General features: G+C 41.7%; 1 protein-coding gene across 5 annotated transcripts in view; it reads left to right on the plus strand.

Moving 5' to 3' along the window:
- The window catches only part of FRYL (FRY like transcription coactivator), a 916,813-nt gene that overhangs the window by 586,531 nt on the left and 305,992 nt on the right, over positions 1–24,290 (plus strand). For all 5 annotated transcript variants that reach the window (XM_053703981.1, XM_053703978.1, XM_053703979.1 and 2 more), the window contains 2 exons: positions 19,249–19,352; positions 23,466–23,574. In XM_053703981.1, coding sequence (XP_053559956.1) covers positions 19,249–19,352; positions 23,466–23,574 — 213 coding nt within the window. The remainder of the gene's footprint in view (positions 1–19,248; positions 19,353–23,465; positions 23,575–24,290) is intronic.

Below are 24,290 nucleotides of genomic sequence, written 5' to 3' on the forward strand. Positions count from 1 at the left end.
GAATTCAAGGAACTACCCCCAAGGGGAAGGTTCCACATGTCTCACTTATCTTCAAACCAAATAAAGAGACAGGCATTCTTACATTGTGTAGAAGACCTGTTAAAAATGGGAGTGATACACTCTGTTTGTAGTTCCCAAAAAAGAGGGAACTTTCAGACCAATTCTGGATTTAAAGATTCTAAACAAATTTCTCAGAGTGCCATCGTTCAAAATGGAAACTATTCGAACGATTTTACCTACAATCCAGGAGGGTCAATTTATGACTACCGTCATACGCAAAGGATGCGTATCTACATATTCCTATCCACAAAGATCATCATCAGTTCCTAAGGTTCGCCTTTCTGGACAAACATTACCAGTTTGTGGCTCTCCCATTCGGGCTAGCCACTGCTCCAAGGATTTTCACAAAGGTACTCGGGTCCCTTCTAGCGGTTCTAAGACCAAGGGGCATTGCAGTGGCACCTTACTTGGACGACATTCTGATACAAGCGTCGTCTCTTTCAAAGGCAAAGGCTCACACAGACATCGTTCTGGCCTTTCTCAGATCTCACGGGTGGAAGGTGAACATAGAAAAGAGTTCCCTGTCTCCATCGACAAGAGTTCCTTTCTTGGGGACAATAATAGATTCTTTAGAAATGAAGATTTTCCTGACAGATGTCAGAATGTCAAAACTTCTAAACGCTTGTCAAGTTCTTCACTCTGTTCCACGACCTTCCATAGCTCAGTGCATGGAAGTAGTAGGGTTGATGGTTGCAGCAATGGACATAGTTCCTTTTGCGCGAATTCATCTAAGACCATTACAACTGTGCATGCTGAAACAGTGGAATGGGGACTATACAGACTTGTCTCCAGTGATTCAAGTAGATCAGAAGACCAGAGACTCACTCCGTTGGTGGCTAACCCAGGATCACCTGTCCCAGGGAATGAGCTTCCGCAGACCAGAGTGGGTCATCGTCACGACCGACGCCAGTCTAGTGGGCTGGGGCGCGGTCTGGGACTCCCTGAAAGCTCAGGGTCTATGGTCTCGGGAAGAGTCTCTTCTCCCGATAAACATTCTGGAACTGAGAGCGATATTCAATACTCTCAGGGCTTGGCCTCAACTAGCAAAGGCCAGATTCATAAGATTCCAATCAGACAACATGACGACTGTTGCTTACATCAACCATCAGGGGGGAACAAGGAGTTCCCTGGCGATGAGAGAAGTGACCAAAATCATAAAATGGGCGGAGGATCACTCCTGCCACCTATCTGCGATCCACATCCCAGGAGTGGAAAACTGGGAGGCGGATTATCTGAGTCGTCAGACATTCCATCCGGGGGAGTGGGAACTCCACCCGGAGATATTTGCCCAGTTGACTCAATTATGGGGCATTCCAGACATGGATCTGATGGCGTCTCGTCAGAACTTCAAGGTTCCTTGCTACGGGTCCAGATCCAGGGATCCCAAGGCGACTCTAGTGGATGCATTAGTAGCGCCTTGGGCCTTCAACCTAGCTTATGTGTTTCCACCGTTTCCTCTCATTCCCAGGCTGGTAGCCAGGATCAAACAGGAGAGGGCCTCGGTGATCTTGATAGCTCCTGCATGGCCACGCAGGACTTGGTATGCAGACCTGGTGAATATGTCATCGGCTCCACCATGGAAGCTACCTTTGAGACAGGATCTTCTAGTACAGGGTCCATTCGAACATCCAAATCTAGTTTCCCTCCAGCTGACGGCTTGGAAATTGAACGCTTGATTTTATCTAAGCGTGGGTTTTCGGATTCTGTGATAGATACTCTGGTACAAGCCAGAAAACCTGTAACTAGAAACATTTACCATAAAATATGGAAATGATATATCTGTTGGTGTGAATCCAAGGGATTCTCATGGAGTAAGATCAAAATTCCTAGGATCCTTTCCTTTCTCCAAGAAGGTTTGGATAAGGGATTATCAGCGAGTTCTCTAAAGGGACAGATTTCTGCTTTATCTGTCTTGTTACACAAACGACTGGCAGCTGTGCCAGATGTTCAAGCTTTTGTTCAGGCTTTGGTCAGGATCAAGCCTGTTTACAGACCTTTGACTCCTCCCTGGAGTCTGAATTTAGTTCTTTCAGTTCTTCAAGGGGTTCCGTTTGAACCTCTACATTCCATAGATATCAAGATGTTATCTTGGAAAGTTCTGTTTTTGGTTGCTATTTCTTCTGCTAGAAGAGTTTCTGAGTTATCTGCTCTGCAGTGTAATCCGCCCTATCTGGTGTTCCATTCAGATAAGGTTGTTTTGCGTACTAAACCTGGTTTCCTTCCAAAGGTTGTTTCCAACAAGAATATTAACCAGGAAATAGTTGTGCCTTCTTTGTGTCCGAATCCAGTTTCAAAGAAGGAACGTTTGTTACACAATTTAGATGTAGTTCGTGCTTTAAAGTTCTATTTAGAAGCAACAAAGGATTTCAGACAAACGTCTTCTCTGTTTGTCGTTTATTCTGGCAAGAGGAGAGGTCAAAAAGCTACTGCTACCTCTCTTTCCTTTTGGCTGAAAAGCATCATCCGATTGGCTTATGAGACTGCCGGACGGCAGCCTCCCGAACGCATCACAGCTCACTCTACTAGGGCTGTGGCTTCCACATGGGCCTTCAAGAACGAGGCTTCTGTTGATCAGATATGTAAGGCAGCGACTTGGTCTTCACTGCACACTTTTGCCAAATTCTACAAATTTGATACTTTTGCTTCTTCGGAGGCTATTTTTGGGAGAAAGGTTTTGCAAGCCGTGGTGCCTTCCATTTAGGTAACCTGATTGACTCCCTCCCTTCATCCGTGTCCTAAAGCTTTGGTATTGGTTCCCACAAGTTATGTATGACGCCGTGGACCGGAAACACCAATGTTGGAGAAAACAGAATTTATGCTTACCTGATAAATTACTTTCTCCAACGGTGTGTCCGGTCCACGGCCCACCCTGGTTTTTTAATCAGGTTTGATGAATTTCTTTCTTTAACTACAGTCACCACGGCACCCTATAGTTTCTCCTTTTTTTTTCTCCTGTCCGTCGGTCGAATGACTGGGGTGGGCGAAGCCTAGGAGGGACTATATGGACAGCTTTTGCTGTGCTCTTTGCCATTTCCTGTTGGGGAAGAGAATATTCCCACAAGTTATGGATGACGCCGTGGACCGGACACTCCGTTGGAGAAAGTAATTTATCAGGTAAGCATAAATTCAGTTTTTTTTTACTGATAATGAATTTCAATGCTCTTGTTAAATGCCTACACAAACAAGTTTCCAATTTAGGCCTATAGGAAGCTTGGTTACACGTAGCTGTAAGTATCAAACAGTGCAACAGTTAATCTTCTTCTTTGTATCTGATACACAATGTCACAGTATAAAGCGCTTTATACAAATTCCAGGATCCTTTTACTGTTTCAAAAAAGCTTTTATACAAACATATTCTTGATCCTTAAATTCAGAATGGTGCTAAGTTACCTTGGTATATAATCACACTGTCTTTCACTGTTACCAATTTACTCCCAATCTTTGTTACCTGTATTGTAACCTTCGGGTTATAAGGTCTGAACTTCTCAGCCTTCCGATGACACTGTAACTTTAGTGTGTCTCCAGGCTGTCAGGTCTCCCCTCTGGTTGCAGGATTCACATGGAGTTTTCAGGTGATGAGTTCCAGGCAGCTGTATACACTTGCACTCCCAGCTCTTAGAAGTTTCACAGCTTTTTTTCACAGCACAGTTGATTACAGCTCCACCAGTGGCTGGTATTTTTCCAATTATCTTTGCGCCAATTTCAATTTAGACAAGTTGACAGTTTTGTCTAGAAACTTATTTTTCTCTTTGCAGCGATTTAGAATTAGTTTCTTTGTCAATATGTTATCACAGGGTGTCACACATCTACGCTTTTCAGCTCCACATGAGCCTTTTTCAAGATCTTGGTGCAAAGATAATTGGGCAAATACTAGTAACCGGGTTATGTTTGGGGCATTGAGTCTGGCCGCTATTGGGGACTTATATCAGTACTTGCTGTTCTTACGGGATCTTCCTCGCCATTTTTATTATCTTTACACTTTGAACAGAGGACACTCTATTTCTTTACACCACCAGGGCACTACTGTGGATGGTGCTGGCCTACATAATCTTGTTTTATTGTTATTTTCCCAGTCCCATTTCAAGACGGAGGGATTGGTTTTACTCGACCTTATGCTTTGTTCCAAAGAAGGAGGGGACATTTAGACCCATCCCGGATCTGAAGATGCTGAAAATTTTTTTGAAAGTTCCTTCCTTCAAGATGGAAACCATCAGATCCATTCTACCCCTATTATTTCAGGGCCAATTTATGTCCACAGTGGACTTAAAGGATGCTTACTTACACATCCTGATCTATCGAGAGCATCATCAATTTCTACGTTTTGCCTTTCAGGGCAAGCACTATCAGTTCATAGCATAACTTTTGGTCTAGCTACCGCTCCAAGGACCTTTATGAAAGTTTTGTGGGGCCCTCTTTCTGTAATTCGAGCGCAGGGAGTAGCAGTAGCTCCTTACATGGACGATATCTTGGTTCTAGCTCCAACTTTACATTTAGCCATTGTGCAACAGAGAAACTGTTACAATTTCTACTCACTTATGGTTGGATAGTAAATGTAGAGAAAAGTTCTCTTACACCTCAAAAGAGGGGAGTCATCATCGGCTCAGTGGCAATTAAAAATTTTCTCACAGACCAACACAAGATCAAACTTCAGTCTGTTTGTCAGAGACTTCAGTCACTTACCTATCCTTCAGTAGCTCAGTGTATGGAGGTCATGGGATTCATGGTGACGACATCAGATGCCGTGCCATTTCAAAAGTTTCATTTGCGACCACTGCAGTGGAACGGAGACCATTCAAAACTATCTGTTAATCCTAGAGCTCAGGGTAATTTTCAATGCCCTATCTCAGTGGCCTCAACTGCGTAATGTACCATTTCTATGTTTTCAGTCAGACAATATCACAACGGTGGTGTACATAAATCATCACGGGGGTAAATGAAGCAGGAGGTGTCCCGAATCCTGAACTGGGCAGAGACACATCAATGTACTATTTTGGCCATTCATATTCTGGGGGTAGACAACTGTGAGGCAGATTTTGAGTCACTCAGGGGAATTGTCACTCACTCAGGAGATATTTAACCAATTAGTCAACCGTTGGGTTCTTCTGGAGATAGACCTAATGGCTTCTGGTCTGAATCACTAACTACCGAGGTATGGCTCGAGATCCAGGGACCCTTAGGCGTCTAGTCTGTTTTCTCCAATTGTGATTCTTCCCAGGTTTGTGGCTCAACTCATACAGAAAAATGTATGGGTCAAGTTTCCACACTTTCTGTTTTGCTTCACAGATGGCAAGCTCTCCTTCCTGATATTCAATCCTTTTTTCAGGCTCTGGTGAGAATCAGACCTGTTGTTAAACCAGTTGCTCCTCCATGAAGTCTTAATTTGATTATTAGAGTTCTACGGTTTCCACCCTTTGAACCAATGGAATGCACTATTTAGACATCAAGTTGTTATCTTGGAAAGTTCTGTTCTTGTTTGCTTTTTCCTCAGCCCGTAGGGTTTCAGAGTTATTGGCTTGTCTTGTGATCTGCCTTTTTTTGTTTTTCATCAGGATAAAGCTGTGTTACGTACGGTGTCTGGGTTTTTGCCAAAAGTGATTTCAGCAGAGAATATTAATCAGTTAATTGTTGTTCTTTCTTTATGTCCTAAGCCACAGTCTTCTAAAAAAAGATTACATATTTCTAACTAAAGGGGAGGAGAGTCCACGGCTTCATTCATTACTTTTGGGAATAAAGAACCTGGCCACCAGGAGGAGGCAAAGACACCCCAGCCAAAGGCTTAAATACCTCCCCCACTTCTTCATAACCCCAGACATTCTTTGCCTTTCTTCACAGGAGGATGGCAGAGAAGCGCAGAAGATTGAGTTGTCTCTTATGGAGGGTAGTACTCTTCGTAATGGGACTGGAGTTTTAAGTAGTCCTGTCAGCCTCTCAGTGAGAGTCTGGGTGAAAGCTAGAGTCCGGAGATGCAGGAAGAGTCTTTCTGCAAAACCATCCAGACTCTTATTAATAGCTCCACAAGCAATCCGCATTGACGAGTTTCGCTGCCTGCTTTTTGCACTCAAGTCCATGTCAGGAGCTATGCTTTTACCTGTCACACTTGAAGGTTCCTGTTCCACGGCATTGATTCTGGTAAAATCGTTTCATTTTTTTATACACAATGATAACACAGAAGACAGGGTCACAGTGTGGCGCCATTTATCTTATGAAATCAAGGGATTAATATTCCTAGTAAGGGGATTATTGAACGAGTGGTTTTTACATAATATTGTTTATTGTGTTATTGCTGCGTTATGTGTGAGATGTGGCTCTGGCAATGGTGGAACTTCAGGTTGACTTCGGCGGGTATTTGCACGGCCGGTTTTGGCGCATTTTCTCCTTTATGCAGGGGCAGTCCTGTGAGGCATCCCAGGTGACTGTGTGTATCGGTCTCCACTTCCTCTGTTGATCAGCGGCATAGGAGATGAAGTGGTTTCCCTAGTCCGGGTCATAGGAGGTGGTGAGTGCCCCGGCCATTGGAGGATATAAAGGTGTCTGTTTATTCAGCTAGTCTAGTCCATAATAAAAGCGCAAGCTATGGAGGACTCTGATGCGTTAGAGGGTGCTCCCTCTTTAACAAAGTCTCATTCCTGTGTTTATTGTGAGGAGGTTCTTGTAGATCAGCCTGCTCAACTATGTTCCACATGCCTTGATAAAGTTGCGACATCTAAAACTAAAGGGATGTCTAGTACTACTGAGCCGCCCACCTCTGAGGGTTCTCCGTCCCGTGAGGTGTGTTCCCTGCTCTCATCTCTGAGTGCACATGCAGCGCCCCAGGGTCCAACCATTACTCCTACGGGAGAGATTTGTTGGTCGTCAGATTTTTTGCGGATAAACTGCAAATGGCGGTATCGAAAGTGATCCATGCCTTACCACGTTCTGCTAAGCGCAAGCGTAGGGCGTATCATGGTGGCCCGGCCAAAGAGTTGTCTACGCCTATGGAAATATCAGAGGCATTATACGATGACGAGGCCCACTCCGACTCTTCGGAGGAGACTCCTTCTGGGTTGTAGTCCATGTCATCTCATCCTCTGGCAGCAGAGAAACCTGACTTTAGGTTTAGGATGGAGAATTTGTGCTTTTTGCTGAAGCAAGTGCTTGCTACTCTGGAGGTTCCGGAACCGAAGCTTCCGGAGCAACCTTTGGATTCCTAAGCTTGATAAGGTATACCAGGATAGGGTGGTGCCTCAGACCTTCCCGATTCCTGTTAAGATGGCTAATATTATTAAGGATGAATGGGAGCGATTAGGTTCTTTCTTTTCCCCTTCTTCTTCCTTTAAGAAACTGTTCCCTGTTCCGGACTCTCAGCTCGAGCTGTGGGGGACTGTCCCTAAGGTGGCTGGTGCTATCTCTACGGTCGCGAAGCGGACGACTATTCCTCTCGAGGATAGTTGGTCATTTAAAGAGCCCATGGATAAAAAGTTGGCAAACATGTTAAGGAAAATGTTTCAGCACACATGGTTTGTTTTTTCCACAGGCAGCGGCTGTAGCCGTGGCTGTGACATATTGGTGTGAATCCCCGTGTGATATGGTCGAGAGGGAGACTTCCATCGACGAGATACAGGATAAGATTAAGGCGTTGAAGGTCGCCAATTCTTTTAATTTGTGATGCCAATATGCAAATTATTCGCCTAAACGCAAAGGTTTCAGTATTCTCCATTTCGCTCGCAGGGCTCTGTGGCTAAAGTCTTCGTCGGCGGACATGACCTCTAAGTCGAGGCTGTTGTCCCTGCCTTTCAAGGAAAGATTCTGTTCGGTCCAGGATTGGATTCGATCATATCCACGGTTACGCACGGACAAGGCCCAGCACCAGCAGCCCGCCACAAAAGCGGATCTGTCCAAGGGAAATTTTGAAACCTGTTCAGTCTTTGAACAAGTCCAAGCAGAAGAAGAAGCCCGCTGAGACTAAATTGGCATGAAGGGGCGGCCCCCGACCAGTCTCCGGACCAAGTAGGGGGCAAATTGTCTCTCTTCTCTGAAGCCTGGTTGCAGGACATTCAGGACCCTTGAGTTCTGGAGGTTGTCGCCCAGGGTTACAGGATAGGGTTCAGGTCCCATCCGCCCAGGGGCAGATTCCTCCTGTCAAACCTGTCTTCAAGACCGGAAAAGCGAGGGGCCTTTCTAGAATGTGTGAGGGATCTCTCCTCTCTAGGTGTTATCGTACCAGTTCCCCGAACAGAAAGGGGTCTATGGTACTATTCAAATCTTTGTGGTTCCAAAGAAGGAGAGCACGTTCCGCCCGATTCTGGACCTAAAGTGTTAAAACAAGTTTCTGGCTGTTCCATCATTCAAAATGGAAACTATCAGATCTATTCTGCCCCTAGTTCAAGAGGGACAGTTTGTGACGACAATAGACTTGAAGGATGCTTACCTTCATGTTCCAATTCACAGGGACCACTTCAAGTTCCTAAGATTTGCATTTCTGGACCAACACTTCCAGTTTGTGGCCCTTCCCTTCGGTCTCACAAAGGTTCTGGGGGCGCTTCTTGCAGTGGCCAGATCCAGGGGCATTGCTTTTACGCCCTATTTGGACGACATCCTAGTCCAGGCGTCGTCGTTCAACCTCACAGAGGATCATTCGAGGGCTCTTCTTTTATTGCTCCAATCTCACGGTTGGAAGATCAACTCAGGAAAGAGTTCCCTGGTTCCCAGCAACAGGGTGGAGTTCCTGGGTACGATAATAGACTTTATGTCCATGAAAATATTTCTCACAGAGCAACGATGCAGGAAGATTGCGTCCACCTGTCCTGCCCTGTCCTCTAGTCCTCCTCAAGCCCTTCGGTGGCTTAGTGTGCATGGAGATAATCGGGCTCATGGTTTCCAGCATAGATGTCATCCCTTTCGCCAGGTTCCATCTCAGACCTCTTCAATTGTGCATGTTGAGACAGTGGAACAGCGATCATTCAGATCTATCACAGTGGATATCCATAGATGCTCGGACCAGGGACTCCCTCTCTTGGTGGATCCGTCCGGAGCATCTGTCCCTGGGGACATCCTTCTTGAGACCATCCTGGGAGATTGTGACCACGCACGCGAGTCTGGCAGGATGGGGATCCGTTTGGGGTGCCAGAATGGCACAAGGAAAATGGTCCCGGGGGGGAGTGTCTCCTTCCGATAAATATTCTGGAACTTCGAGCAATTTATAACGCTCTGAGGGCGTGGCCTCTTCTGGGGTCGTTTACCTTTATCAATTTCCAGACCGACAACATTTCCTCGGTGGCTTACATCAACCATCAAGGGTGAACGAGAAGCTCCCTAGCAATGAGGGAGGTGTGTCGGATTTTGTAGTGGGCGGAGTCCCACAGCTGCTCGCTCTCAGTGATCCACATTCCAGGTGTGAACAACTGGGAAGCGGACTTTCTCAGCAGACAATCCTTCCATCCGGGGAATGGTCTCTTCACCCCGAAGTGTTTGCGGAGATTTGTCTCATATGTGGAACGCCGGAGTTAGATCTCATGGCATCCAGACTCAATTGCAAGCTACCCCGATACGGGTCAAGGTCAAGGGATCCCCAGGCAGAGCTGATAGATGCCTTAGTGGTGTTTTGAAGATTCAACCTATCTTACATTTTTCCATAGTTACTTCTACCTCGTGTAGTGGCACACATCAAGCAGAAGCGAGCTTCGGCCATCCTGATTGCTCCATCGTGGCCGCGGAGAACGTGGTTTGCGGATCTGGTGGGGATGTCATCCTCTCCGCCATGGAGGTTACCCTGTTGCAGGGATCTGCTGGAACAGGGTCCCCTTCAACATCAAAATCTCGTTTCTCTGAGGCTGACTGAGTGGAGATTGAACTCTTAGTCTTAGCCAAGAGAGTTTTTTCTGAAAGTGTGATTGACTCTCTAGTTCAGGCAAGGAAGCCAGTCACTCGTCGCATCTACCATAAGGTGTGGAGGACTTACTTGTCCTGGTTTAAGAAGCACGGATATCCTTGGCACAAGGTGAAGGTATACAGGATTCTGTCTTTTCTCCAAGAAGGTTTGGAGAAGGGTCTTGCCGCCAGTTCCTTAAAGCGACAGATTTCGGCATTATCAGTTTTGTTGCACAGGAGACTCGCTGAGTTTCCTGACATTCAATCTTTTGTTCAGGCTCTGTCTAGAATCAGGCCAGTTTTTAGGCAGTCTGCTCCTCCATGGAGCTTAAACTTGGTCCTTAAAGTATTGCAGAGGGTTCCGTTTGAGCCTATGCATGCTAATGACATTAAGATTCTGTCTTGGAAGGTTCTCTTCCTGTTGGCTATTGCATCGGCACGCAGAGTATCTGAGCTGGCTGCCTTGCATTTCGAGCCTCCTTATCTGGTTTTTCATGCAGATAAGGCTGTTCTTCGCACCGGTTTGGGGTTTCAAGGTGTTGTCTAACTGTAACATCAATCAGGAAATAATTGTTCCTTCTTTGTGTTCTAACCCTTCTTCTTCCAAGGAGAGAGAGAGGTTACTTCATAATCTAGATGTGGTTTGTGCCTTGAAATTTTATCTTCAGGCTACGAAGGAGTTCAGACAGTCTAAATCTCTTTTTGTGGTGTATTCCGGGAAGCGCAAGGGGCAAAGGACCTCTTCTACTTCTTTGTCCTTTTGGTTAAGGAACTTGATTCGCTTGGCCTATGAGACAGCAGGACATAAGCCTCCTCAGAGGAACACGGCTCATTCAACTAGAGCTGTGGCTTAGTCTTTGGCCTTTAAGAATGGGGCCTCTATGGAGCAGATTTGTAAGGTGGCTACCTGGTCCTCCTTACACACTTTTACAAATTTTTATAAATTTGACGTTTTTGCTTCTGCGGAAGCTGTTTTTGGGAGAAAGGTTTTACGGGCTGTGGTGCCCTCAGATTAGGGTCCGCCTTTTTACCCTCCTGGTTTCATTCAGTGTCCTCTAAAGCTTGGGTATATGTTTCCCAAAAGTAATGAATGAAGCCGTGGACTCTCCTCCCCTTTAGATGGAAAACATAAATTATGCTTACCTGATAATTTTATTTCCATTGTGGGGAGGAGACCTAAATTGGTTGTCAGACCTAAATTCTATTTATCTTCTGGCACCATTTATACCCTGATATTTCTCCTATAGTTCCTTGTTCCCTCGGCAGAATGAATGGGGGATGAGAGGAGTGGGGGGGAGGTATTTAAGCCTTTGGCTGGGGTGTCTTTGCCTCCTCCTGGTGGCCAAGTTCTTTATTCCCAAAAGTAATGAATGAAGCCGTGGATTCTCCTCCCCATGATGGAAATAAAATTATCAGGTAAGCATAATTTATGTTTTTGGATGTGGTTAGGGCATTGAAGTTTTATTTACAAGCTATGAAGGATTTCCCCCAATCTAGAATCTTGTTAAGTGCGTATTCAGGGAAACACAGGGACCAAAATGCTGCTGTGGTGTCTGTCTTTTTGATTGCTGACTCTAATTCAGAAGGCTTGTTTGGAGGCAGGCCTGCAACTGCATGCTAGAATTACAGCTCATTGTTCAGTTTCTACTTCTTGGGCTGTCAAGAATGAGGCTTCGGTGGAACAGATATGCAAGGCTGAAACCTGGTCTTCTTTGCATACCTTTACAAAATGTTATCATTTATGTTTTTGCCTCAGCTGAGGCAGCTTTTTGAAGGAAGACCCTTCAGGCAGTTGCTGGTAAAAAGGTGCCTGCCTTTATCTGTTTATTTACTAACCTAAATTCGTGGACTTCTCAGCTTGGGTATTAGTTCCTAAGAGTAAGGTCTTGTGGACTCTCACAACCATTAGAAATAAAAAATAATTTATTTTTACCTTAAAAATTCATTTCTTTCTTGGTTGTGAGAGTCCACAAACCGTTTTTTCGGAGGAATACTTAAAGTTCTGATATGGAGTGTCTTTGCCTCCTTCTGGTGGCCAGATGGTGTAGTCTTAAGAGTAAGTTCTGTTCTATCTATCTCTGTAAAATATATAAAGGAGCATTAAAGGGATATGGACCCCCAACATTTTCTTTTGTGATTCAGACAGAGCATACCATTTAAAAAAAGTTTACTTAAATTATCAAATTTGCTCCATGATATTCTGTGTTGAAGAGATACCTAGGTAGGCATCTAGAACACTACATGGCAGGAAATAGCGCTGCCATCGAGTGATTTTGCAAATGGATAACATTGCAAAACTGCGGCCATATTGTGCTCCATAAATGGGTTGGCTCCTAAGCATACGTCCCTCCTTTTCAACAAAAAATACCAAGGGAATGAAGACATTTTTGATAATAGAAGTAAATTAGAAAGTTTAACATCACATGCTCTATCTGTATCATGAAAGAAACGTTTTGTGTTTCATATAGCTTTTAAGCATCTCTTTGTTTTGTGTAAAAATAGTGTTTCTCCTACACTTCTTATAAAAGGCCAAAAAGTAAAACCTTTGACCTTGGTTTTCAAAATGCTTCAAATGACCGAAACCAGCTAGTTGTTTTGAAGAGTTTGCAGATTATTACATTTTATTTTGGCCTCTTAGGGAGCGTGGAACAAGCACAATTTTTACACAAAAGCATTTGGTGTTTTATAATGTCTTTTAACTGTATGAATATTCCACTACCTGTCCTCTTATAAGATTCTTATAAGAAGTGGAAATGTAGTAAAGCTTTACTAACAACTCCTCTCCCTATCTGTACCCCTTCCTACTGACAGCAGTTATCTTTCTACCAGTTTGGAATAATAATGCTTGGTTATATGTATAATCTTAGCCTAAAGCTTCTGTGCTTAGCACAGCCTTTTTTATTACTGCAAGACTCCAACTTTCACTTTTTCTTGCAAACCAGAGGACATTTATCAGTAAATCATATTATAAAAGGCTGTTTCTCCAACATTGGTGTGTCCGGTCCACGGCGTCATCCTTACTTGTGGGATATTCTCTTCCCCAACAGGAAATGGCAAAGAGTCCCAGCAAAGCTGGTCACATGATCCCTCCTAGGCTCCGCCCACCCCAGTCATTCTCTTTAGGCAACATCTCCACGGAGATGGTTAAGAGTTTTTTGGTGTTTAAATGTAGTTTTTATTCTTCTATCAAGTGTTTGTTATTTTAAAATAGTGCTGGTATGTACTATTTACTCTGAAACAGAAAAGGATGAAGATTTCTGTTTGTAAGAGGAAGATGATTTTAGCAGACAGTAACTAAAATCGATTGCTGTTTCCACACAGGACTGTTGAGATGAAGTAACTTCAGTTGGGGGAAACAGTTAGCAGACTTTTCTGCTTAAGGTATGACTAGCCATATTTCTAACAAGACCATGTAATGCTGGAAGGCTGTCATTTCCCCTCATGGGGACCGGTAAGCCATTTTCTTAGTCAAATATAAAAGAATAAAGGGCTTAAAAAAGGGCTTAAAAACTTGTAGACATTTTTATGGGCTAAAACGATTGCTTTATTGGGGCATATTATGCAGATTCTAGCTAATAATTGGCATTATAATCTTGGGGAACGTTTAAAAAACGGCAGGCACTGTGTTGGACACCTTTTTTAGTCTGGGGGCCTTTCTAGTTATAGACTGAGCCTCATTTTCGCGCCATTACTGCGCAGTTGTTTTTGGAGACCCCAGAAAGGACTTATGGCAGACAGTCCCCAAGGTCGAGGGGGCGGTTTCTACTCTAAACAAACGCACTACTATTCCTATCGAATATAGTTGTGCTTTCAAAGATCCTATGGATAAAAAATTAGAGGGTTTGCTTAAAAAGATTTTTGTACAGCAAGGTTACCTTCTACAACCAATTTCATGCATTGTTCCTGTCACTACGGCAGCGTGTTTCTGGTTCGAGGAACTAGAAAAGTCGCTCAATAAAGAATCTTCGTATGAGGAGGTTATGGACAGAGTTCAAGCACTTAAATTGGCTAACTCTTTTGTTTTAGATGCCGCTTTGCAATTAGCTAGATTAGCGGCGAAAAATTCAGGGTTTGCTATCGTGGCGCGCAGAGCGCTTTGGCTAAAGTCTTGGTCAGCGGATGTGTCTTCCAAGACAAAATTGCTTAACATTCCTTTCAAAGGTAAAACATTATTTGGACCTGATTTGAAAGATTATTTCAGACATCACTGGGGGAAAGGGCCACGCCCTCCCACAGGATAGGTCTTTTAAGGCTAAAAATAAGCCTAATTTTCATCCCTTTCGCAGAAACGGACCAGCCTCTAATTCTGCATCCTCTAAGCAAGTGGGTAATACTTCACAACCCAAACCAGCCTGGAAACCAATGCAAGGCTGGAACAAGGGTAAGCAGGCCAAGAAGCCTACCACTGCTACCAAAACAGCATGAAGGGATAGCCCCCGATCCGGGACCGGATCTAGTGGGGGGCAGACTTTCTCTCTTTGCTCAGGCCTGGGCAAGAGATGTTCAGGATCCTTGGGCGCTAGAAATAGTTTCTCAAGGTTATCTCCTGGAATTCAAGGAACTACCCCCAAGGGGAAGGTTTCACAGGTCTCAATTATCTTCAAACCAAATAAAGAGACAGGCATTCTTACATTGTGTAGAAGACCTGTTAAGGATGGGAGTGATACATCCAGTTCCAATAAGAGAACAAGGGATGGGATTTTATTCCAATCTGTTCATAGTTCCCAAAAAAGAGGGAACATTCAGACCAATTTTGGATCTAAAGATCCTAAACAAATTTCTCAGGGTACCATCGTTCAAAATGGAAACTATTCGAACGATCCTACCTACTATCCAGGAAAATCAATTTATGACTACCGTGGATTTAAAGGATGCGTACCTACATATTCCTATCCACAAGGAACATCATCAGTTCCTAAGGTTCGCTTTTCTGGACAAGCATTACCAGTTTGTGGCACTTCCATTCGGATTAGCCACTGCTCCAAGGATTTTCACAAAGGTACTAGGGTCCCTTCTAGCGGTTCTAAGACCAAGGGGCATTGCAGTAGTACCTTACTTGGACGACATCCTGATTCAAGCGTCGTCTCTGTCAAAAGCAAAGGCTCATACGGACATCGTCCTAGCCTTTCTCAGATCTCACGGATGGAAGGTGAACAAAGAAAAAAGTTCTCTGTCCCCGTCAACAAGAGTTCCCTTCTTGGGAACAATAATAGATTCCTTAGAAATGAGGATTTTTCTGACAGAGGTCAGAAAATCAAAACTTCTAAGCTCTTGTCAAGTACTTCATTCTGTTCCTCGTCCTTCCATAGCGCAGTGCATGGAAGTAATAGGATTGATGGTTGCAACAATGGACATAGTTCCTTTTGCACGAATTCATCTAAGACCATTACAACTGTGCATGCTCAGACAGTGGAATGGGGATTATACAGACTTGTCTCCGACGATTCAAGTAGATCAAAAGACCAGAGATTCACTCCGTTGGTGGCTGACCCTGGACAATCTGTCACAGGGAATGAGCTTCCGCAGACCAGAGTGGGTCATTATCACGACCGACGCCAGCCTAGTGGGCTGGGGCGCGGTCTGGGAATCCCTGAAAGCTCAGGGTCTATGGTCTCGGGAAGAGTCTCTTCTCCCGATAAACAGTCTGGAACTGAGAGCGATATTCAATGCTCTCCGAGCTTGGCCTCAACTAGCAAAGGCCAAATTCATAAGGTTTCAGTCAGACAACATGACGACCGTTGCATATATCAATCATCAGGGGGGAACAAGGAGTTCCCTGGCGATGAAAGAAGTGACCAAGATAATTCAATGGGCTGAGGATCACTCCTGCCACTTGTCTGCGATCCACATCCCAGGAGTGGAAAATTGGGAAGCGGATTTTCTGAGTCGTCAGACATTCCATCCGGGGGAGTGGGAACTCCATCCGGAAATCTTTGCCCAAATAACTCAATTATGGGGCATTCCAGACATGGATCTGATGGCGTCTCGTCAGAACTTCAAGGTTCCTTGCTACGGGTCCAGATCCAGGGATCCCAAGGCGACTCTAGTAGATGCACTAGTAGCACCTTGGACCTTCAACCTAGCTTATGTATTCCCACCGTTTCCTCTCATCCCCAGGCTGGTAGCCAGGATCAATCAGGAGAGGGCCTCGGTGATCTTGATAGCTCCTGCGTGGCCACGCAGGACTTGGTATGCAGACCTGGTGAATATGTCATCGGCTCCACCATGGAAGCTACCTTTGAGACAGGACCTTCTTGTTCAGGGACCATTTGAACATCCGAATCTGGTTTCCCTCCAACTGACGGCTTGGAGATTGAACGCTTGATTTTATCAAAGCGTGGGTTTTCAGATTCTGTAATAGATACTCTGATTCAGGCTAGAAAGCCTGTAACTAGAAAAATTTACCATAAAATATGGAAAAAATATATCTGTTGGTGTGAATCTAAAGGATTCCCATGGAACGAGATAAAAATTCCTAAGATTCTATCCTTTCTACAAGAAGGTTTGGAGAAAGGATTATCTGCAAGTTCTCTAAAGGGACAGATATCTGCTTTATCTGTTTTACTTCACAAAAGACTGGCAGCCGTGCCAGATGTTCAAGCATTTGTTCAGGCTCTGGTTAGGATCAAGCCTGTTTACAGACCTTTGACTCCTCCCTGGAGTCTAAATCTAGTTCTTTCAGTTCTTCAAGGGGTTCCGTTTGAACCTTTGCATTCCATAGATATTAAGTTACTATCTTGGAAAGTTTTGTTTTTAGTTGCAATTTCTTCTGCTAGAAGAGTTTCAGAGTTATCCGCTCTGCAGTGTTCTCTGCCCTATCTGGTGTTCCATGCAGATAAGGTGGTTTTGCGTACTAAGCCTGGTTTTCTTCCGAAAGTTGTTTCCAACAAAAATATTAACCAGGAGATAGTTATACCTTCTTTGTGTCCGAATCCAGCTTCAAAGAAGGAACGTTTGTTACACAATTTGGACGTAGTCCGTGCACTAAAATTCTATTTAGAGGCTGCTAAAGATTTCAGACAAACATCTTCCTTGTTTGTTGTTTATTCTGGTAAAAGGAGAGGTCAAAAAGCGACTTCTACCTCTCTTTCCTTTTGGCTTAAAAGCATTATCCGATTGGCTTATGAGACTGCCGGACGGCAGCCTCCTGAAAGAATCACAGCTCACTCCACTAGGGCTGTGGCTTCCACATGGGCCTTCAAGAACGAGGCTTCTGTTGACCAGATATGTAAGGCAGCGACTTGGTCTTCACTGCACACTTTTGCCAAATTTTATAAATTTGATACTTTTGCTTCTTCGGAGGCTATTTTTGGGAGAAAGGTTTTGCAAGCCGTGGTGCCTTCCATTTAGGTGACCTGATTTGCTCCCTCTCTTCATCCGTGTCCTAAAGCTTTGGTATTGGTTCCCACAAGTAAGGATGACGCCGTGGACTGGACACACCAATGTTGGAGAAAACAGAATTTATGCTTACCTGATAAATTACTTTCTCCAACGGTGTGTCCGGTCCACGGCCCGCCCTGGTTTTTTAATCAGGTCTGATGAATTATTTTCTCTAACTACAGTCACCACGGTATCATATGGTTTCTCCTATATATATTTCCTCCTGTCCGTCGGTCGAATGACTGGGGTGGGCGGAGCCTAGGAGGGATCATGTGACCAGCTTTGCTGGGACTCTTTGCCATTTCCTGTTGGGGAAGAGAATATCCCACAAGTAAGGACCGGACACACCGTTGGAGAAAGTAATTTATCAGGTAAGCATAAATTCTGTTTTTTATATTTGGTGATTTGGAATATATTAGTAACTGGCATACATGGCCATTTTAACAAAACTGATATATAAAGTCCCTGCTTAAATATTATATTTGTATTGTCATCATATATTTGTAACATGCTATCATATTTTCTTTGGCTATATAGAGGCTGCAGTAAATTACACAAACTTGAGAGAGAATGATTAGCTCTCTAGAGAATAATATGCATTAAAGAGAGAAGCATATGAAGATAATAATCTGCTTGTGCGGAACCCTATCAGACAACTAGGGAAGGATGTGGGAAACATTAAAATGTATGCTAGGTCGCTGAGTAAGCAGAATACCTTGCTAACTATGATTGAACCCACATACATCTTAACAATGATTTTTAAAGATAAAATCCAACCCAGAGGTGCTTAATGTTTTGCAGTGATAGATCACATTGGATTTATTTCTTCCACTTGCAGAGCCATTAAACAAATTTTAGAAAATGTGTTAATCATAACAGAAATGTACTTCTGTTTCAACATACTTTGAATGATCTATTCTTTATCAAGACAAGTGCACCAATCTCATGTTTACACAGACCATAAATGAGCATAGTCTGAATCTTATAAGGAAGGAACAGGAATAATGTAAAGGAGATCTATGGAGTATATGTATCTTGCAGAGTTTTGGAAGTGGGGAAGTAGCTAAAAAGCACTGGCAGCAATTTTACATTATGTTTATTTATTTTAGTTTTACCTTGTTCCAATATTTTTTGCTGTTCTTGGTGGCAGAGAAAAATATAACAAAAAAATATATAACACCAGGGACAGACTGGGAATAAAAAGCAGCCCGGGAAAATATGAAGACCAGCCTTATTTTCAGTAGAATTTGCACGTCCCATTTTTATCAAAGGGGATTACTGTGATACTCCTTCCCCAATATTTTTTTTCAGAATTATATTAGTTTATATTTTGAAAATCTCCTGGTAGGCCAATCAAGCCTTGTTTAACACAAGATCCTGTAAAAATTAATACGAGACTAAATAACTCACTTTTAATTCCTTAAAATATAGTTGCAGTGCTTTATAAATGAACAATTTAGTGATGTTTCCTGTGAAATAACAGCAGCTTCATAAGTGTACAGCAACCAGCAGCAACTTTCATTGATAACAAAAGTGATGTGTCACAAAGAGAACGTTGTCAGTACTAGAAGTTCAAGTCTGACACCTGTCAGCAGACCTGGTGTTAGCCCTGCTTAGAAGCATTTGCAGAATCATATTGGAGGTAAATGCCCAGGTTTCCAGGTAGCTTTGTTCAGACTAATTAGGTATAAACTTAAAATGAAAACGTTAAGTAATGTGTATAATGGCATTATATTTTTTACTGTCTCTTTAATTTATTCAGTCTGTGTCATATCTTTTTATACTTTAAGTTTCTAGATCAAGGGTACACATATAGAGAATACGTTAAAGTACAATGTAAGAAGAATGTTTCCTATCCAGTATTTTAGTGGGAATTTTACAATCGCATCTCATACTAACTCTGTTAACTTTCTCTACCTGAACTTTCACAAGATGTTAATGTTTTTTTCTTTTTCTTTTCAGAATAAGGACCCCAAAATGTCTCGAGTTGCACTGGAATCTCTGTATAGATTATTATGGGTTTATGTTATTAGGATTAAATGTGAAAGCAACACTGTAACACAAAGGTATGTTTTAGGAATAAGGGTCCTACTAAAATGTGGCACGGAATATTTAATATTTTTCTGTAAATTAATTGGCATATGCTGTAACTGCTGTTGAAAAGGACATTTTCTCTCTGTAAGTGAAATGTTTTAATATAAAACCAACATAATTTTGCTTATCACCTTTATCAAAACGTATTTAAAAAGGTTTTTTCCCCAAATCCAGTTTGTTTTTGTTTCACTTTATCTCTTTAATTAATCACTTCTGTTTAAGCATTAAAATAATTGGTGGAATTTTCATTTCCATATAATCACCTCCAGAATATAATTACAAGTTAAAAAAAAGCTTCATCTATGACATCTAAACACAAGTATATGGTTATTTTGTAAGCATTAGATGTTATTCTTAACTCTCATGCATCTATGTGAGGCCAAAGCTTTTTATAATTATCATTAGTTTGTGAACTTTTTTTTTATATTTAATTTGTATTCCATAAATTTGTTTTATTCATTAGCCACTTGCTTTGTAACATCTAGTTTGACTGAAAGTCGCATTCTGAGACAGAGGTCCAATGTAGAAATGAACAACATCTTAAATGTTTATGTAATTAAAATAATTAAGAATAGCAAGCAATTGTAATTCCATCCATACATCCTATATCCAGTTTTTCTATCACATTTATTTCTTTTTTTTCCAACAAGGAACAAAGAATGTGTGGATGTTACTCAAAAACATCAGATTTTCTTTATTAAATTCTGTAAAACTGTGCCATGCTTTATTTAAAATAAGAAAAAATGGCAGAAACAGATAGATTTAGCAATCTATAATCAGAATGTTTTAATTGTCCCAGTTAACTCAAGATTATGGTAATTGTGAGAGGTTGGAATATTCTGTACCTTCCTCATACCTTCCAATTATCACCATTCTGGCAAAATGTTCACTTTTTTTTGCAATCTAGTGAAATCGTACAGTCTTATGTAAAATAAATATATAGATATTTAAACTGTACCATCATGCTGGACTCTTCTACATACATCTCATTGGCCGGCCTCTCTGTCTTGCTAACAGCTGCTAGTTGATTCTTCAGCAAATCTTTGCAGGAAGATTATCACTCTTGATGGCACCACAAGATAATATTGTGTTCGGTAGCTTTCATTATTTACAGCTTTATTATCTATGTATTTTTTCCCCATCATTTATTACAATCTCAGACATCTGTCTGCTCATTGTCCTCTCTGCCCCAGCACATGCTCCATTCAGTTGGTGTTGTAAGGAGCCAGTGGTCATCTGCCTTTTCCTTTTTTCCTTTTAAATGACAAATCGCAAATAATCATTTGAAAATACACTTTTTTTATTGTTTCCTGACAATAGATGTTTTAGAATTGAATGCACTAATGCATGTTATTGAGTCTTAATAAATAAGTTAACAAAGTAGGAAAAGATATTGAAAAGTAATGTTGAAGGAAATTGATGTAACAAGTAAAAGAGTATTCTAAATATTTTTCTTAGTGTCTTTCTAATCTTTTTTTTTATTAACCTCTTACACATATGCAGGAAATGGGAATGTTGTTATGTAAAAATTCAAATCCTGATGCTGGGAGTCAGTGGAAGCTCCTCTATAGTAGCACATCCGCACGTGAACCCCAAAAAGAGAGGGGGAAAAAACTTTTTTGGCTGAATAAATATAAATTTTCCAATAGCTCCCTATTGGAAAAATTATATTTATTCAGCTAAAAAGGGTTACAGTCCAATTTTGTAAAAAAAAAATAAAAAAATGCTGTTTTTACTGTTCTATCTATCGCACCACACGTGCGATAGAAGTATAGGCTTCAAGCTTCTTGCACTTATTTCTAAGTGCCTGCAGCGTCCCCTTCCAACCCCATACCTTGTTAATCACACAGTTCTGACTGTGCGAGTGAGAGCTATGTGAGTCAGTGTAAGTGATGGCGGGGGGAGGAACCTGGCCGGCGTGAGCAGTGCACACAAGCCTTTTGAAAAGGCGCAGAGGAATATATAATGGTGGCAGTCTGGGAGAGAGCTTTCACATGATTAGTAAGTATAACACTGTTATACTATATATAATTATAACGGTCACAGGAGATCATGGCTCAAAGGGTGAAGGGGGAGAGAGGAGGAGCAGAGCTGAACCTGTTAAATAAAAAATGGTTCCCCGTGGCAAGCTGCAAAATGAATACTTCAAAGCCCTCATCTCGCCATGTGCTTGAGTCTCTGCAACATTAATCTTGTTGCCCGGTTCAGTTCTACTCTGCCCTCCCACTTTATAGCTTACTTTGTCTTGAGCAAGTTGTGAAGGGAGAGGTTAGAATAGAGCTGATCCAGAGAGCAAGATTAATGCTGCAGAGCGAGAAGAGAACAGGTAGGAGCTGGAGGGACGCAATACAGGATAGCAATGAACTTAGCAAGGTGAAAGGTGACCACAATAAACAAGGTTTGTTTATTGTTAAATGATTCCTGTTCCATATAGGTCCTGTAGGTGTATATATATTTGGCAGTATAAGTGGGGGCAATAGCATCAATATGATGGACAAATAACATTATTTTTAATATACACTAATGGCTGCTTATTAGCTTTATACTGTGTGAGTTATCTCAGGCTGCATATCATCTTGACAGGCAGCATTTAGACAACAGCTATGTAACTCACACAGCATAAAGCTTCCTATCTGTGTGGTGTACTTTGATATGCAGCTCTCTGCAGACTAATACATTCCAGGGGTGGGGTGGGGGGGTTAGAGCCCTTTCTGGCTGCCTTGTTTAACTATTTATGATCAGTAACAAAATTATTTCAGTTTTAGTACATTTAATTTGAGCAGAACTGCAGAAGCAAAACCATTTCCCTATGGAAGCACTTTCTAACTCATGTTTGGAAATAAGTTTCATGTTTGGAAATAAGTTTCATAATGGGGTTATCAAAAGTGTTTCAGTATATACCTTTTTTTTTTTTCTTTTGCAGCTTTTATTTAAATTGGCTGTATGCATTCTGCTTCACAAAGGGAAGCAGGCATAATGCATTGTGGCACAAGGCATGTGTGAATGAATTGAGAGCATAAATCTGTAGATTTATAAGGTACATGTAATTGTATGAAATGGGTAGTAAATTATACATATTTCTTCCCTCCTTATTACTATATATATATATATATATATATATAACAATTCATGGGCGGAGCCATCTGAGGGAGGGGTGGGGCTTTATTTCATGGTGTGTGGTCTAGTGCCCCCCCAACTTCAAACTTAACCAGTCGCCACTGCTGGGAGTAGTTATCGACATTGCTTATAAGATAGCAAATAAATCCTAGTATCCAGGGAGCTACTATTTTTATTTTTCTATACTGACATTGTCATGTTCTAAATACAGGCTTTAATGGTTAGGAATGTGTGAGCTACTAGGTTTTATCGACATTTTTCAACCCCTAGAGTAAGCATTGCATTTTCAACACCATAGTTATAGGGATACTACACCCACATTTTTTCTTTCATGATTCAGATAGAGCATGCAATTTTCAGCAAGTTTCTAATTTACTCCTATTATCAATTTTTTTTTCGTTCTCTTGCTATCTTTATTTGATAAAGAAGGCATCTAAGCTAAGGAGCCAGACAATTTTTGGTTTAGACCCTGGAAGACCCTGGACAGTATTTAGCCACCAATCAGCAAGCACAACCCAGGTTGTAAAGCAAAAATGGGCCGGCTTCCAATCTTACATTCTTGCTTTTCAAATTAAGATAGCAAGAGAATGAAGAAAAATTGATAATAGGAGTAAATTAGAAAGTTGCTTAAAATTGCATGCTCTATCTGAATCATGAAAGATAAAATTTGGGTTCAGTTTCCCTTTACTTATTTATTTACTTATTTTAACAAAATGTTTCATTAGCATCTAGGATTATTTTTGTAGATACATTTATACATTGTTTTCAGCCGGGATAGCACCTAGCTATAGCTTCTGAATGCTATTTATCTTAAGCAACTGTGACAATTGCTTTTTTTTTTTTTTTAAATATATATAATTATTGTTGTTTAGATTTTATTTATTTCTTGACAAAAATTTAGTCAAGGGGCCTACACAAGGCTAACTGAAGTTCTAAATTACACTTCTTCTTTTCATTTTTTTCTCCAGCCGCCTTATGAGCATTGTATCTGCACTTTTCCCCAAAGGCTCTCGTAGTGTAGTGCCTCGGGACACACCTCTTAATATATTTGTGAAGATCATTCAGTTCATTGCTCAGGTAAGTGTGCTTTTTGCATACTCCCAACAGTTTTCGTCTACTATATGGTACAAATGTTGATGACGTGACTAATTTTCGCATCCGTGGCAGATAGCATAAGGAGAGGAGTCTTGTACACCTGCTATAAACACACAGCTCTCTGTCACTGGGCACTGTAGTATCTTTTCTTTCTAGATAGACTGTATGACTGTGAAAAAAACAAGATTACTTATATTTATAAAGGAAATGTCAATTTTATAAGTGTAGTTTTAAAGGGATATAAAACCCCCAAAATTATTTTGGGAATTAGAGGCAGCGCATACAAATTTTAAAAAAAGTTTCCAGTTTACTTCTATTATCAAATTTGCTTTTCTCCCATGGTATTCTTTGTTGAAGAGATACCTCGGTATGTGTCTGGAGCACTACATAGCAGGCAATAGTGCTGCCATCTAATGCTCTTGCAAATTAATAACATTCTTGAAAAGCTGCTGCCATATAGTGCTCCTGAAATGGGCGGGATCCTGAGCATACGTCCCTGCTTTTCAAAAAAAGTTACCAAGGGAATAAAGAAGAATTTATATCCGAAGTAAATTAGAAAGTTGTTTACAATCGCATGATCTATCTAAATCATGAAATAAAACCTTTTCGTTTCATGTCCTCTTAATGTCCCCCCTTCTCTACAAGGGTTTCCATTCTTCATCACTGAAGTTAAAAGAATGATTGGGGCTGCATGTAAG

Source organism: Bombina bombina, chromosome 2 (genome assembly GCF_027579735.1).
Source record: "Bombina bombina isolate aBomBom1 chromosome 2, aBomBom1.pri, whole genome shotgun sequence".
Taxonomy (NCBI): domain Eukaryota; kingdom Metazoa; phylum Chordata; class Amphibia; order Anura; family Bombinatoridae; genus Bombina; species Bombina bombina.